The sequence below is a fragment of the Hypanus sabinus genome, chromosome 4 (genome assembly GCF_030144855.1).
Source record: "Hypanus sabinus isolate sHypSab1 chromosome 4, sHypSab1.hap1, whole genome shotgun sequence".
In the NCBI taxonomy this organism is placed as follows: domain Eukaryota; kingdom Metazoa; phylum Chordata; class Chondrichthyes; order Myliobatiformes; family Dasyatidae; genus Hypanus; species Hypanus sabinus.
Window position 1 is genome coordinate 17,301,525 of NC_082709.1, and position 17,958 is coordinate 17,319,482.

At 37.5% G+C, this 17,958-nt stretch overlaps 1 protein-coding gene across 3 annotated transcripts in view; it reads left to right on the forward strand.

Annotated features, from left to right (window-relative positions):
* LOC132392526 (coiled-coil domain-containing protein 148-like) overlaps positions 1–17,958 on the forward strand; it is a 101,844-nt gene that overhangs the window by 83,737 nt on the left and 149 nt on the right. For 2 of the 3 annotated variants that reach the window (XM_059966504.1, XM_059966505.1), the window contains 6 exons: positions 2,732–2,938; positions 3,270–3,410; positions 4,788–4,906; positions 7,505–7,622; positions 11,913–12,053; positions 13,412–13,569. In XM_059966504.1, coding sequence (XP_059822487.1) covers positions 2,732–2,938; positions 3,270–3,410; positions 4,788–4,906; positions 7,505–7,622; positions 11,913–12,053; positions 13,412–13,558 — 873 coding nt within the window. In that variant the 3' untranslated portion in view covers positions 13,559–13,569. Of the gene's footprint in view, positions 1–2,731; positions 2,939–3,269; positions 3,411–4,787; positions 4,907–7,504; positions 7,623–11,912; positions 12,054–13,411; positions 13,570–15,269; positions 17,936–17,958 lie in introns of those variants that run through there. The other variant, XM_059966503.1, reaches the window with a different exon arrangement.

The window sequence follows — 17,958 nt, forward strand, 5'->3', positions numbered from 1 at the left end:
GCATAGGGTGCTGTGAGATGGAGCCAAAAGCACCTTCATCGAGAATAAAGTCTCAGGTGAGGATTTCTTCAAAGTAAGCATTGATTGCTTCTCAGTCCTTCATAAGTTTACCTCCATTCTTTTCATAGAGGCTTGGTCCCTTGGGTGTTTGGACAGCAGATAGCTTTCACAGCACTGGAGAATCTGCACATCAGTGATTAGCTAGGCCTTCTGTACTCTTTCTGCCAACTCTCTGTTCAATGGATCACAGCTGTATCTATATGTCCTTGAATGACATACAAGTCAGGCCTAGGTAGAGTGGATGTGGAGAGGATGTTTCCTATAGAAAGCGAGCCTACGACCAGAAGGCGCAGCCTCAGAATAGAGGGACATCCATTTCAAACAGGGATGAAGAGGAATTTCTTTAGCCAGAGGATAGTAAATCTGTGGAATTCATGCTGTGGAGGCCTAGTCAATCTAAATATTTAAAATGGTGTTTGATAGATTCTTGATTAGTCAGGCTGTCAAAGATTACAGGGAGAAGGCAGAAGAATAGGATTGTGGGGGATAATAAATAAACCATGATGGAATTGCAGAGTAGACTTGATGGGCCAAATGGAGGATTTACTAATGGAATTGCACATGGTAAAATCAACAATAGACGTAAGTTCAAAACTTATGAATGCAAGCGATCATTCATGAAGCAGTTAAAGATGGTTGAATATACAACAGCTGTGTCTGGGGCTGCTATGATTGAATTCCAACAATTACTATCTTTTTTTCCCTACATTATTCTGCAACCTTCGGAGTGTTTGCCTCTTGATAACTATTGACTTCAGTTTCACCAGGACTCCTTGATGTCTCATGTCATCACTTGCTATCTTGATGTCAAGGATAATCGCTGTCATTTTGGTCCATATTTTGGCTAAGGTTGAGATGATATTGGGAGCTAAGTGCTCTTGGTGAAACTGAACTGAGCATCAGTGAGGAAGTCAGTGATGAATAAGTGCCCATTGATAAACTGTTGATAGCATCTTGCAAAACTATGCTGATGATTGAGATAAAACTGTGGGACTTAAATATACTGGATTTGTTCTACTTTCTGTGTATAGAATGTACCTGAGCAATTTTCCAAAGGCGGGCTACAAGAGACCATAGATGCTGGAATACGGAGCAAAAAAAAACAGTTGCTGGAGGAACTCAATGGATCAGGCAGTAGAGGCAAAGAGATAATCAACATTTTGTGGTGAAGCCCTGTATCAGGACTCCAAATTTATTAAAGTAGATGCAATACACACAGAATGCTGGAGGAACTCAGCAGGCCAGGCAGCCTGAAATGTCAGCTGTACTTTTTTCCATAGATGCTGTCTGGCCTGTTGAGTTCCTCCAGCATTTTGTGTGTGTTGCTTGGATTTCCAGCATCTGTAGATTTTCTCTTGTTTGTTACTAAAGTAAATAACAGTTTTGTAACTATTAAAACTGCTTGGTTAGAGAAGTGGTTAGTTCTGGAGTGCACTATAGCTGTTTAGTCTCAGAAGCTTTCATGTACTTAATGCTCTCAGTGGCTTCAGGATGTGACATTTAGTGGGAATAACCAAGTTCAATTTATTTCAGTTTGTGTCTTTTGGAAAATCTTATGAATGAACCCCTTGACTCCTGCTTTTACTTATTTGTAAATGCTCACTTTCTTTGATTGAGTATGTGTGTAATTCATTCAGTGTTGATGGCTGGAAATTTGCTCCAATAAAATTGGCAGGTTTGGTCTGGACAAATGTGACCCCATTTAACGTGACTTGTATAGACATCAAGATTTCAAGTTGATTTAACAATACAGCTCTTCTGGAAGTGGGATCACATTATCGTAATAGTGTGTGTCTGTAATGGCCTGGGTTGATCAGATCCAAAAGACCCAAACCAATTCAAGTGTGTGTCCAGGAAATGTGGAAATATGCATGCATGGACAACAAAGTAACTTAAGCCTACTTTATTAACATAAAATAGAAGGCACAAAATAAACCACACAAAATGCTACATAGTAAGTTACAAAGATTTCCACAAAGATTTCAGGACTGGTGATTCATAGTCCCTACTTGATTGTTGCTGTTCTCCGGGGAATTCTGAATTCTAACTTGTGAAATCACCCTGGGTACATCCTAGGCACCGATCGCGATCCCTCAGTCTAGCTGAAGTCCCAGGAACAAAGCAAATCAATGGTTCAATCCACAAGTATAGCGAGACACACAGAGACAAAACTATTTGATCTTTTGTTCTCATGCTGTTGTGCCTGAGGCTAGAAAGAATCCAGCCACTATAAACAAACATTTAACAAACCTACAATGTTTAACTTGTATAGACACCTTAAATGCTGTAAGCTCACACAGAGTTAAAGTGTCACTTGGAATTGTTCAGACTTTCATCTAATACATTTACAAAATTTAGTACACCACATTTTATGTGACTTGTATAGACATCAAGATTTCATGTTGATTTAACAAAATGGATCTTTTGGAAATGGGATCACATGATCAGAATAGTGGGTGCCTTAGCTAGAAATATTTGATACTGGGCAAATTAAGTCATGCCATTCATCAACACTAAATAATTACCTGATTTCTAGATAACTTATTATCCCATAAATGACTTCCCTTTAAGACTTTCTTTCACAGAACAGAGTTTAGAATAAAATCAATTAATAAGAGAAATGTGTGAAAAATAGATTATTGCTGAGAAAATAATAAAGTTCTTGTTCCAGATTGATCATTGGAGATTATGGGACACATTTCAATATAAGAGAGAACGCTGGAAGATTTTGCTTCAAAGCTGGGCCCGAGACAAGAAAGACCTACTGACAAAGACGATGATGATATTTGCTGAAGCCAGTATTGCTCATGAAGCTGAGATGATACAAGCATATGACAGACAGAAGCAGCAGCAAATCTGTGCTGAATTAAACAAAAAGGTATGCAGAAATATTGATTCATAAAGACATTAAAATATGATTGTAGTGCTAAATTGAGGAATTAGTAGATATTTATTTTACAAAATTTTTTAATATACTCTTATATCTTGTCACCTTGTCAACTTGTCTCTCAATTCATCATCCTTCAATTGTGGGTGAGCTTCAGATGATGCGTGTTTTGCTCAAATTACGCTTGAGCTGGTGGCATATCCATTATGTGGTGCTTCTACCTTTACTGAACTCTATTTTGAAGAAGAGGAAAGTGATTTTAATGTGAACATTCAAAGGTGTGAACTTCTATTGTCATTAATACTGTGGCCGTTCTATCCAGGTTCAACAAATGCGTGCACAACAGGAAGAAATGGCTAGACTGGAAGCTGTTATAGCTGCTGAGAAAAAAGAGAGAGAAATAGAGCAACATAAAAAAGAAGTAGAAAAGGAAATGTGTCGTAGAGCTATCAATAAAGAAAAGGTAGGTGGTTTGTAAATTGCAAATTGTTAACTAGTAATCTGGCAGCTTTCTTTCCCTTTTTAAATTACTGTATGAAATGATGTAAAGCTAATTGCAATGTGCTTCTTTACATATCCTCAGTGACTCAAACAAATAGAGCATTGAGATTAATATAATTAATATCTATCTTAATTATGTTTAGGCTCATTCAGAAGATTAAGATGCATGGAATTCATGGTGAATAAGCCCTTTGATTTCAGAATTGGTTTGAAGACATAGGGTAGTGGTTGATAACATTTATTCTGGCTAGAGATTGGGATTAGTGGTGTTCCACAGGGATCTGTGCAGGGATTCTGTTGTTTAGGATATATATATATATATATATATATATATATAAATCACCAGGATAAAAATGTAGATGGATAGGTTAACAAGATCACAGATGATAAAAAAAGATTGGTGGTGGTGTGGATAATTTAGAAGATTGCCAAAGGACACAGAGAGATATAGACCATTTGAAGATATTGGCAGATGGAATTTAATCTGGCTAATGTAAGGCATTGAACTTCAGGAGATCTAATGTGAAGGGGCAGTACACTGTTCATGGCAAGAATCCTAACGGTGTACAATAGCATCTTGGGGTCCAAGTCCATAGCTCCCTGAAAGTAGCTATCCAGGTTGTAAGGGAGGCAAAGAATGTGTGTTGTATGTTTGACTTCAGTAGTTGAAACTTCTTATGCTAAAAGGTATGTATTTAATACTAACAGGCATAGTAAATTCAAAGAAAATATGTGGGGCAAGTTTTTTACATAAGGAATGGTAGGGACCTGAAATGCATTACCAGGGATTTTGGTGCATGCAATTACAATAGAGATGTTCAAGCAGCTCTTAGACAGGCACATGAATGTGCAAATAATGGAAGAGATAAGGACATTGTGTAAACTGAAAGGATTAGTTTAGTTTGGCCTTTAATTACTAGTTTAAATAACTTGACACAGCATTGTGGTCTGAAGGTCCTGTTCCTGTGTTGTACACTTCTCTGTTCTACATTACAAGTGTTACAGTTGTAGACTGTGTAATTCAGTTTTGATTTTACCTGTCACCTATGAATATGTACTTCAAATCAGACAACTGTAAATAATGAAGAATGATAAACCTGGTTGTTTGTATCTGTTTGCAGCTCTGCTCATGTTTGCCTTGTTTCTGGTCTCATAATTTGCTATACCATTTCATGTTGTATTACACACTGAAGGATCAAGAAGAAATGCAAACACATTTTTGTGATATTCATCTTTTTTTTTAATTTTGAAGAGATTAAGTGCCTTCTTTTTCCACTTCTCCAGAAAGTCAAATTGTTTAAGCTTCCAAAAATTAAAATATTCATCACTTTGCCTTTAGATAGAGCGATGTCATGCTGAGAAGCAATGTAGAAGGGAAACCTTAGAACAAAGATACCAACAGCGACTTGAAGAACTGAAAAGTGAAATAGCTAAGCAAGCAGAAACAGACAGGGAAAGGTGTGTATGAATTCCAAACCCTACATTTAAACATTTTCTTCCACCAATTGATTTCCATAACTTTACGGAACTACAGATTATTTTCACTATCATGAACTGCAATACACCAAATTTCAAACGTGTCTACTTTTTAAGAGGAATAAGAATAACAAAAATGTGAAAATGTTATTCTGTGGCAAAAAGTTGATATTCTGAGAACTGACTAAATTCAGAGTAGGGTGCTATTCTTTGAGTCCTTCAATTACCCTCTATTGCTGATGTTTGGATGTGTATTAAATTTACTTGTGGCACAAGAATATTGAAGAAAGTATTTGAGAGAGAAAGATCAAGCGGTACATGGAAGGTGAGGGGCTCATCCAAGAAAGGGAGAAATGAGGATAAAGGTAAATGAAAATTGAGACAGTCTCATCAGGTGGACTTATGTAATTTTATACGTTTGTTTCATTCTTAACATTTTCTCCAAAGACGTGGTAATTTTATTTTAATGCAATAATAAAAAGACCAAAATAGAATAGTGATTTGCTTGAGCACGTACATACATAACCTAATAGACTGGAAAACAGCCTATTGACTACCACAAAATTCACACTGAAGATGTGGTGAACCATGTTTAAGAATGGCACATATTCACAAACTCTAAAATAAACAAGCCAGAAAAGCACACTATTGATTTCTGTAATTTATGCAGTAACCAGTGAAAGAGAAATGACAAATTCAGGAGCACATCTGATTAAATAGCATGCTTCATTAATTTTCACTTACCAAAGACAATCTGAGGTCTCTTGCTTTGTCAGCCAAATTTTATTAAAGCAGAATTTTAATAAAGGATTAAAATTATTAAGAGGGATTTATTAAGAGGGATTTCAATTATCAATTACTTTAACCAATAAGGTTTAAAAATTTGTTAATGAGTACCGATAAGCCTGAACCAGGAAGTATTAGTTAGCATTTCATGTCCAATCAGATACAGAAAATAAAATAACAGAGTGAAAATAGATTTCTTTTAAAAAAATGTTGGAAATACTTAGCTGTTCAAAACAGCATATGCAGGGAAGGAAACAGATTGAAAGATTGTTCATCAGGGAAAGAAAAATGAGTTTAAGAGAGCAATAGAAGATTCTAAAAGTAAGGGCAAAATAAATGTCAGTCAAATTTTAAAATATCGACACTAATTAACATATGATGAAATATGTGTGGTACATTGACACAACTAATACTGTTGCAACATCATAGCTCAGTAACCCAGACCCAGTTAGTGCTGTCCGTGTGGAGTTTGCATGTTCTTCCTGTGAAGGCTTGTTCCCTGTGGGTGCTTTGGTTTCCTCCCATATTTCTAAAATGTGCCGATAGGTAGGTTAGTTGGCCACTGAATAGTGACTGTAGCATATAGATGAGTGGGGAAAAGTGAATGGAAATGAAGGGAGGATAGCATGTGTTGAGATATTATTGCGTACGTGATAGTAAATGCTGACATGGTGGGTCTGCTTCTGTGCTGTATTTCTCTATGATTTCTTTGATATGAAATATGAATTTGCTTAGCAGTATTTAAGATTTATTGAATTTGCTATTGTTTTATCATTTGAAGTTTCTATTTACGCTCATTAAACTGAATATTGTGAACCTTACTTTATTTTTACTGCAAAATCTGATCTATTGTTTGAAGCTGGCAATAGATTATTAGATAACAATTTGGAAGCCGGCACTACCCATCACAGCCAGGCTCCTGATATCAATTTGAAATCCAACAGAGCAGTTTATTGGTAATGTAGCCTTTACCAAGTTAAACTGCAACACATCTAAGATCTATGCACAAACAATAGTTCAGTTGTTTAGACTACTTTGATAGTATGTTGTGCTACAATACTGCAATTGTGTCCAGATAAGAAACATTTGCTGCATAATAACACACCACAAAAGGGACTTGTGTACGATTGGAGTAAGAGAATGCTAATTAGGCACCAAATCCACTAGAAGAGAGCAATCAGATCCAGGCAGGAGCAAGTGCCCCAAAGCACAGTTGTCAACAATAAATACTAACCATTTGATTTCATTTGATGAAACTGCTTCCTGGCAAAACACGCACAGTTGTTTTGATCACCTGGAATTTTCCCTTGTATTTCTCAACTAATAAGCTTTTCCTATAAATAAGAATGAATTACCAGAGAAGGGTGAAAACACGATATATAAAGCAATTTTGTTGAAAAATACCTGCATCCCTCTATCCTTGTGGCAAATATATTTGATGTACTAGATCTATTTAAATTTAAAATAAGATTGTATTTTAGGTTCTGACAAAGCTGGGCTTGGCAGGATGCTAAAGCTTACTCTCTCCAATCGGGCTATGACGAGAAACTGTGACATGGGTAGTTTTGATCTGCTGTTTGTCGCTATCAATTGGTCAAATTATTCTTTTTTTGTGCTTATGATTCATGGATTTTATATTGTGTTTTTTATTGTTTGTTACTTCGTTTTTCCTCACTGTTTTTACTCATATAACAACCTATTACTCAGCCCACTTCAAAACAGTTTTTCCTTAGAGTGCACTCCTCCACAGCAGGGTTATTAATAAGTGTCAACTCTATGTTGGATTGTTAATAGGGTGAAATACAGACAGGAGCTGTTGCAGACTCGTCTTCAAGAAAAGAAGGCAATCATTCTGAAGAAAATGCAAGAAGAAGAGGAACATCAGAAGTATCTTGATGCCTACTGGCAAAAGGTACATATTTATAATTCCTGACCAGTCCATGGGACCTTGATGAAGGAGTAGACTCAAGAATGAAATCAGAAGGGGGTATGGGATCGTTTTGGCAGAGAAGATTAAGAAGAATCCAAAAAGATTTTATAAGTATATTAAAAGGAAAAGGGTAACTAGGGTAAGAATAAGATCCTTCAATGACCAAATTAGGTATCTTTGTGCAAAGCTGCAAGAAATGGGTGAAACCTCAGTGAATATTTCTTCACTGTTTTTACCATGAAGTTAAACATTTGGAACTTAAGATAGTTAAATAGGGGATGCCTTAAGGATAGTTCACATTACTGCTGGGGTGTACCAGTTTGAGGTAGGATGCAGGGGTGATGATAGAAAGTTGCTTTTTGGACTGAAGGCTTTCTAGTGATGTTCTCTAGAGGGCAATGCTAGGCCCATTGCTATTTCTCATCTACATCAACCATTTGGATGAGAATGTACAAGGCATGGTTTGTAAGCTTGTAGATTACACTAAAATAGGTGGTGTAACTAGTGAAGCTGGTTATCAGGAATCAGCGAAAAGATGTTATTATCAATGCACGTTGACTGTTGTCTCTCTGTAAGGAAGCCAAAGGTAAGTTGCAGAGGAGGCCCAGGTTCTTGAAACTTGATTTTTAGTAGTGAAGGATGGATGCTGTTGAATGCTGAGCTGCAATAGATAAACAGTAGCCTGAGCTTTGTTTTACAGAAGTCGGAAGGTGTTGAATCATTGTGTGTTGAGCTAAGGAACTGCAAAGTTAAAGGGACCTTGATGGGAGCTATATACAGAGCCCCAAACTGTAGGAAGGGTGCGGTCTACAAATTACAACATAATATAGAAAATACATGCCAAAGGAACAATGTCACAATAGTCATGGGGGATTTCAATATGCAGGTAGATTGAGAAAATCAGATTGGTACTAGGATCCCAAGAGGGGGAATTTCTAGAATGTCGTCGAGATAACTTTTTAAAACAGTTCATGGTTGAGCCCGCTAGGGAGTCAGTTATTCTGGATTGGGTGTTGTGTAATGAACCAGAATTGATTAGAGAGCTTAAGGTAAAAGGACCCTTGGGGGAAAGTAATCATAACATGATCAAACATGAGGAAATCTGTAGGTGCTGGAAATTCAAACTACACACACAAAATACTGGTGAAACACAGCAGGCCAGGCATCATCTATAGGGAGAAGCGCTGTCGACGTTTCGGGCCGAGACCCTTCATCAGGGCTAACTGAAAGTAAAGAAACTAAGAGATTTGAAAGTAGTGGTCTCAAATTCACCCTGGATGATCAAATTCACCCTGGAATTTGAGAAAAAGCTAAAGTCAGATGCATCAGTTTTACAGTGGAGTAAAGAGGAGATGGCCAAAATGGATTGGAAAAGAACACTGGCAGGAATGGCGACGAGGCACAATGACTGGAATTTCTGGAAGAAATTTGCAAGGCATACGATATATGCATCTCAAAGTATTCAAGATGACAAAACCATGGTGAACCAGAAAAGTCAAAACCAAGATAAAAGCCAAGGAGGGGGCAGATAAAAGAGCAAAAATTAGCGGGAAGTTTGGAGGATTGGGAAGATTTTAAAAACTAACAGAAGGCAACTAAAAGAACTCATTAAGAAAGAAAATATGGAATATGAAGGTAAGCTAGCTAATAATTTTTAAAATGCTAGAGAGGTAGTAATGGGAAACAAGGAAATGGTGGATGAACTAAATAAATATTTTTGATCAGTCTTCACTGTGGAAGTCACCAGGAGTATGGTGGAAGTTCCAGAGTGTCAAGGGCATGAAGTGCTTGTAGTTGCCAACACTAGGGAGAAGGTTCTTGAGAAACTGAAAGGTCTGAAGGTAGATAAATCACCTGGACCAGATGGTATACACCCCAGAGTTCTGAAAGAAGTGGCTGAAGAGACTGTAGAGGCAATAATAATGATGTTTCAAGAACCACTAGATTCTGGAATAGTTCTGGAAGACTGAAAAATTGTAAAAGTCACTCTACTTTTCAAGAAAGGAGATAGGCATGAGAAAGGAAATTATAGGCCTCAGTGGTTGGGAAGATGTTGGAGTCGCTGGTTAAGGATGTGGTCTCAGGATACTTGGAGGCACACAATAAAATAGGAGGTAGTCAGCATGGTTTCTTCATGGGAAAATCTTGCCTGACAAATCTGTTGGAATTCTTTGAAGAAATAACAAGCAGATTAGACAAAGGAGAATCAGATGATGTGTACTTGGATTTTCAGAAGGCATTTGACATGGTGCCATACATGAGGCTGCTTAACAATCTATGAACCAGTGGTATTACAGGAAAGATTCTATCATGGATAAAGCAGTGGCTGATTGGCAGGAGGCAAAGAGTGGGAATGAACCTTTTCTGTTTGGTTTCCGGTGACTATTGGTGATTGACAGTAGTCTGTGTTGGACTGCTTCTTTTTACATTATATGTCAATGATTTGGATGATGGAATTGATGGCTTTATTGAAAAGTTTGCAGACTATACAAACATAGGTGGAGAGGTAGGTAGCTTTAAGGAAATAGAAAGGTGACAGAAGGACTTAGATTAGGAGAATGGGCAAAGAAGTAGCAGATGGATTGCAGTGTTTGGAAGTGTACTGTACTTTGGTAGAAGAAATAAAAGGGCAGATCATTTTCTAAATAGATAGAAAATTCAAAAATCTGAGGTGCAAAGTGATTTGGGAGTTCTTGTGCAGGATTCCCTAAAAGTTAATTTGTAGGTAGAGTCTGTGGTGACGAAGGCAAATGCAATGTTAGCATTCTTTTCAAGAGGACTAGAATATAAAAGTAAGGATGCAATGTTGAGGCTTTATAAAGCACTGGTGAGACTTTACTTGGAGTATTATGAGCAGTTTTAGGCACCTTGTCTTTGGAAGAATATGCTGACACTGGAGGCAGTTCAAAGGAGGTTCACGATAATGATTCTGGTCTCAGTTGACATTTTGGAGTTCTGTTTAGTTGAGTTCCAGGCCTTAAAACATCTCTAGTCTTTTCACAGTCAACACATTGGACTAATTAGTTGTCCTAAATCTGAAATTAATAACCACCTGCAATTTTACTGTGCATTTTATTGCACAAATTAATCAGAATTTATTCTGAAATAGGGTTGCTTCAGCTTTGCATTCAATGGCTACAATAGTTGGCCAAATAGACCACAAGCAAGCTGTTTTGTTGACCTTCCTTGAATGTTACTAATTAGATGCAGGAAGAATCATGCTACCAGATATTAGCTTACCACTTAGGAAGTGAGCTGAGATTAATTGGCTGGCTCATTGAGCCAAAGGCAATAGATAAGTTTGAGAAGTGATGGCGGCTAGAATTATAACAACGTTGGTGTTTGTGAACCAGCAATTTTAACAATCATAGTATGGAACTGAGAAGCACATTCCTGTGGCTTTTGTCCTTAGAGTCAGTTAAGAACGCATATTACCTTGTGCTTCATGTTTTGGTGTCATATTTAACATTACTTTAGGGACCACTGATATGGCTCCTGTACACTGACCTTGATCTAATTTGGCAGTTTAAACAGGAATTCAGCCTCCAAACTTATACAAACAATGGAACTGATTGTCTGCTCTGGAGGGCACGAATTAATATTAGGTACCCTAATCAAAGTGGTGTTCACTCAGTGGACTAAATGTTTGCCTATTCCATGGTTTATTGAACCTCCCAACCATTGAGCACATCTACATGAAACATTCCCATAGAAAAGCAGCATCCATCATCAAAGATCCTCACCACCCAGGCCATGCCCTTTTCTCACTGCTGTCATCAGTTAGAAGGTACAAGAGCCTCAGGACTCGCATCACAAGGTTACTACCCCTCAACCATCAGGCTCTTGAACAAAAAGGGTTAACTACACTTATTCTATTTCTGGTGTTCCCACAACTGATAGTCTCATTTTAAGGACTCTATCTTGTTATTTCATGCCCTTATTATTTATTGCTATTTATTTATATTTGTATTGATCCTATTTAGAATTACTATTCTATAGATTTGCTAAGTATGCCCGCAGGAAAAAGAATCTCAGTGTTGTATGTGTTGACATGTATACACTCTGATAATAAATTTTACTTTGCACTTTGTACTTTTGTACCTTATTTTGAATAGATTTATTCTGCTCATATTATATGATTACTTCAGAAGCAAATTCAAATATGTAACTCAGTCAATAATATTTACCTTCAAGACAATTTGCAATAATATTTCCAGTAAACTTTAGTATATTCGCTAATCACTAATTGTGATTCATGGGCTGTTTTCATAGTTTGCTGTTACAGCAGAGGCCGATCCTGTCCGAATGATGAGTAACACAGAAGCATCTAAAGCTCGGTTTGGATTTGTAGCACAAGAAGAAGTGTTGCCCCAAAAACCACTATATCATTTATTTACATACACTGACAAACAGGTACAATGTGATTACATTTGCTTTATAATATTAGCTGCTTGCTGAGGGTGCCTTTCAGCTCCAGGGCATCCACTAAAATTAAATAACAGGTTTTGTTTTTAAAATTTTTCTCATTTTTTATGATATCATAGAATTGTTGTGGTACAGAAGGAAGCCATTTATTCCATTCAGTCAATACTGCTTTCTGATAGAGAAATTCTGCAAATCCTGTTCCCTGTTCTTCCTCTGGAAATTATTCTCTCTTAAGTGTCCACATCTTTCTCCTTTGAAAGCATCAGTTAATTCAATTTCTACAGCCAGATGCAAAGGTGTGAAGGGTGATGCAATGGACTTAAAAGAGCAGAGTGAAGCAGTTAGATATCTTCATATCAAGGAGCAGATGAATGTGACACTGTTTTCATTATTCTTAATCTCACAAAATCATTAAACTTTTTCGATATTGAAGTTAGAATCAGGGGATCAGGTACTTGCTTTTGAATACCCAGCTGACACATCTTTCTTGGTGTTGGCTGCAAGCTTCCTCCTCATGCTAATTGAAAGCACAATTTCATTTCAAGCCCTTTTAACTGTCAACATGATATCTTGTAAGTTATTTGTGAAATGATTTGTCTCATTTTTTAACTGCTTTGCATTTGTGGTTTCTAAATGACAATAAACTGAATCTGAATCTGAATCTGAAATGGGAGCCAGCCTTGGTTCAATCACCTTTTTCATCATCTCTTTTATAATTAGTAAGGCCATGAACAAACATTAGTAAACTATGTTTGTGACTCCGAAAAAATCCAATGGAAGTATTTGGCCTCATATTCTTATAAGAACACCTCATGTCCCTATACATGTAAGTCAGAGGCATTCTAGTAAGTCATAGGAATTCATTTCTATGTTTTGTCATGCATGAAATAGGTTTTGTATGGGTTATATAATCAATGCTGGAGAACTGGAAAGTACATCATTTGGATGCTGTATTTATGGCACTTTTATCATTTAGATGAGGAAATGAGATGTGTATTTAAACATATAATCACAGTATAGATTAATATCACCAAATGTGATGTAGGCTTCCAGATTATAACTGTTTAATTAGCATAGTCAGAGCTTCCTCTTCCTATAGTATTCTGCCATAAGGTGCCGTGAGTTTTCTTTTGTCTGAATAAACAGCCATTATTTATTTTTAAGCACTTGGATATGCTGGTTTTAGCACTGGTCAACTCTACTAAAGTGAACTGTGTTTGCACTGACCTATTAGATAGTGCCAGAATTTCATCCTATAAATTGATGACTCAAATTAATTTGTTGTTGGTAGTATTCCAATTGTAATAGTTAACCATAAACCAAAAATATCATTTATTTCTGAACAGATAGTATCTGACCCTCGTATTCGAATTGAACATGCTCTGCGAGAAGCAGGACTTCACAATACATTTTATGCAAGAGAAGTTTTATCAAGTATCCCTCCAGCAAGACCTCCAAGAAGAGATATGGAATCTACTATTTTTAAGGACTGATTTTCCTTAAGGTTTGTCACACTTTCAGCATGACCATTTTACTATACAAAGTAGAATCTAAATTACTCTTTTTTTGTTGTACATTATTTACAGAGTACATTGGCCACTTCTTCTAAAAGATCATTATTTGAGAACTTAAGTTGCGAACAATAGATTACCACTGAAAAAAGTTATAGTAAGAAACAATTTTAAAAGTAGTCTATGTATAGGTTATGTAGAGCTGATTATGATTCAAGAGATTGTGATTCAAGTTTATTTGTCACGTGTACATGGCAAATGCATCATGAGAACAGTCTTCAAGGATCCTGCAACAGTGAGATAGAATCTGTCCTTGAGTCTGATGGTATGTGCTTTCAGTCTTTTTAATCTTCTGCCTGATGGAAAGATGGAGAAGAGAGAATGTCCAGGGTGGGTGGGAACTTTGATTATGCTGGTTACATTGCAGAGGCACTGAGAAGTATGTAGACAGAGACCATGGAGGGGAGGCTGGTTTCTGTGATGTGCAGAGCTGTGCCTACAACTCTCTGCAGTTTCTTGTGGTCTTCACAGAATAGTTGCCATACCAAGCCATGACACATCCAGCTAGGATGGTTTCTATGGTGCATCAATAAAAATTGGTGAGGGTGGACGGGTTAGCCTCCTCAAAATGTAGGGGCACTAGTGAGCATTCTTGGCTGTAGCATCTACATGGTTAAATCGGGGCAGGCCATTGGTGATGTTTACTTTAAGGAACTTTAACCTTGTAAACCCCTCAGCCTCAGCACCATTGATATAGACAATGCATGTGCATTGTCCCCATTCAAAAGTGAATAACTAGCTCGGTTGTTTTGCTGGCACTGGAGGAAAGGTCATTATTATAGCACCATGTCATCAAGTTCTCTGTCTCCTTTCTGTATTCTGATTTATCACTGTTTGAGATATAGCTCACTACAGTGGTATCATCTGCAAACTTGTCGAGGGAGTTAGAGCAGAATCTGAGTTGATTAGTGAGCTGAGGATACCCTGATGGGGTGCGAGTGTTGATAATGGTGGAGATGTTGCTGCTTATCCTTACTGATTGTGAACTGTTGGTTAGGATCAAGACAGCAAATGTTTACAAACAGATTTCAAATACAATCTTAAGAAGAGAAGTGAAATAGTTATGTGGTATGAAGACTGGAGACAGCTGTCAATAATATTCTCCGTGAATTGTTGAAATGAGGGGAATCATCTGATAGGCTATAGTAGATAGGATTTTTTTAAATTGAGTAATGTACAGTATTCTAGAAACATACATAAAGAAAACACCAAAGAGGTAATGGTATTTTTTCTGTAATGGATGGACCATTAAAAAAGGAAAACAATGATCTAATTGCTGCCAGCTGTTACAGCATCATAGTTAAGTAAGAATGGGAAAGTGAACTGGGCACTGATCGCTTAGGCATGGGAAATGAAATATGGGGAGAGGATAAGTTAAGGTGTTTTGCTCCCTCTAAGTTAGAATTGGGACATATGGCACCAGCATTTGCTCTCCAGCCCTGGAGCAGTTCCATCAGCTGTCTGTCACTAGTGGGGTGGGCTGATCCAGACAGTTTACTCTGCTGAATGATTTACCAACTCTGGGATGACTGACCCCTGACAAGGGACTGCACACTTCACTCCCTTGCCCTCTGTGTGCTCTCCATCTCATCAATGCTGCATCTCTTTGTATCCCCTTTTGTCTTTGTTCTAGATCAGAACAGAGAGAGTTGGAACAAGGGATTAATTGTTATTGATGGTCCATGTTATAAGATGAGTAGAAGTATATCATTGAAACTGCAACTTTTGCCAATCAACCATCTACTATGTCCTTATTGATTCTCACTGGCATATGCTGTCTAACACTATCATCCTTAGTGGCATGTTTAAACCCACCCCTACCCCAACACTGTTGCAGTGAGCGACTGAAGTGGACCCAAGTGCAGGACACCGACACATAGGTAGCATTAACAGAAGTGTGTTTATCATAGTTGCAAGGAAAGCTGGGGAGCAAGGATTAGCTGCTTAAGTAGACGTGAACGTTGGACAACAAACAGGATGAGCTTACACACAGAGCCTAGACTTGGACTCGGACACAGAGCCTGCACTTGGACTTGGACTCAGACACGGAGCTGAGACTCGAACCTTGGACATGGAGCTGGGACTTGAACCTTGGACACAGAGCCGGGTCTTAAACGAGTTACAACAAAACCAAACAATGACACAATGACAGGTGATTCGTATCTTGACTCGGAGTAGCAGCAAACAGCCTGCAATCCTCAACTGGACACGAGACAACGGAAACAAACAACGACAGACAATTCATATCTTGACTCGGAGTAGCGGCAAACAGCCAGCAATTCTCAGCTGCCCACGAAAATGACAGAATTTGTATCTTGACTCGGAGTAGCGGGAAACGGCTTGCAAAACTCAGCTGGACAAGAAAATGACAGAATTCCCAAAGCAACCCCAGGCACCAAAGCAACTTAGAGTCCACTATTCTCAGCGGCCCCGAATGTGCATTGTTGCTCTGGCTGAGTTGACAGTCCAGCCCCATGTAGATGTAAGCCGGAGTTTTTATGCTGCTGGTTTGTATGAAAACCAGTTGCCCTAAGAGCCAGGTAGAACACAGGGAAAAGGAAATTCACAGAAATGAGGACTCAATGGACTGGACCGTGACAGACAACATCCCTGCAACTATACCCGGCTTTACCAATGACTTCTAATTCTCCATTCACATAATTCTGACCTATGGTGTCACCCCTGCACACAGTTTTACTGTTGATAACTGTGATTTTAGATGCTGCTAACTTAAATATAAAATAAACTTGAATGCTTGAGTGAGACATTGAATTAGTCAAGGTACAGTACAATGTAGAAAAGTGACGACAATGATGAAGAGTAAATGGATCTTCTAAGACTGATGGAAAGAGCAGAATTTTTCCTTCTGCCTCATATTCAGATAAGTCATTGCCTTTTTGATTGGCATGTGCTCTAATAACTGCTTACTGTATGTAAGATAAATGACCTCAATGTAAACAGTTTTGAAGACATGACCATTATATATTAAGACGCGTTATTCTTAAGTACAAAGGGATGATTATTTGCTTCAGACTTGGGCAAGGGGCATATTTTTGACCTTATCCAGTGTGACAATGCATATGACTGAATATTGCATCTTTCTGTACCAAATTTAGTTCTTTTTTATAATAACCACTTTGCCTTCGGTGTCTGTTTGAATCCCTTTTTAATGGGATTGAATCTGAAAGGTTTTGAGCAATCTAATTTTTTTTTAGTTTTCAAATGTTACATGATTTATGGACAGGAATTTCATAAACATCCTACTGATGTATATTGCATATTGTACATCAAGAAAGACCACAACTTCAATAGATAGATGGTGGAGAGTATATTGACTGGCTGCATCATGGCCTGGTACGGAAACACCAATGCCCCTGAAAGGAAAATCCTCCAAAAAGTAGTCTACAGACCAGTCCACCACAGGAAAGCCCTCGCTACCACTGAGCACATCTACTTGGTGTTGCTGCAGGAAAGCGGCGTCCATTGTCAAGGACCCCCATCACCCAAGACATGCTCTCTGCTTACTGTTGCCATCAAGAAAAAGGTACAGGAGCCTCAGGACTCACACCACCAGGTCCAGAACAGTTATTACCCATCAACCATTAGGCTCTTTAATTAAAGAGGATAACTTCACTCAACTTCACTTTCCCCATCATTGAAATGTTTCCACAACCCATGGACTCACTCTCAAGGAGTCTTCATCTCATGTTCTTGATATTTATTGTTTACTTATTTATTATTATTATTTCTTTCTTTTTAAATTTGCACAGTTTGTTGTTTTTTGCACACTGGTTGAATGCCCAAGTTGTTGCAGTCTTTCATTGTTTATTATTCTATAGATTTATAGAGTATGCTTGCAAGAAAATATGGAGACATGTATCTACTTTGATCTTTGAAGTAAAACATTATTTTAAATTTTGTGTCAATATGCAAAGCATAGTATTAATGTTAAGAGAAATATTTCACTAAAAGCATTTAATCCGACAATGGGGCCAATTTCATGGGATTTATTTCATCAGAAATAAATTAGTATCAACTAATCAGTTGCATTACATTGATAGTCAAATCAGAACTTTCAGGATATACAGTATTATATTATACAACAGTACTGAAAGCTATCAATGTGCCATAATAAAGTAAATAAGTACAACTGAATTTCATTAAAATTAAGAATTGTTTTTGCACATCTCTATTAAGTATTTGAAATCATAAGCATTATTCTTGAAATTAATATCCAGCTATTCAGTCTATCTGACAGGCTCATGCAAACCTAGAATTCTATTTTTTTTTTACGATTTACTGTACACTTACGCTGACATACT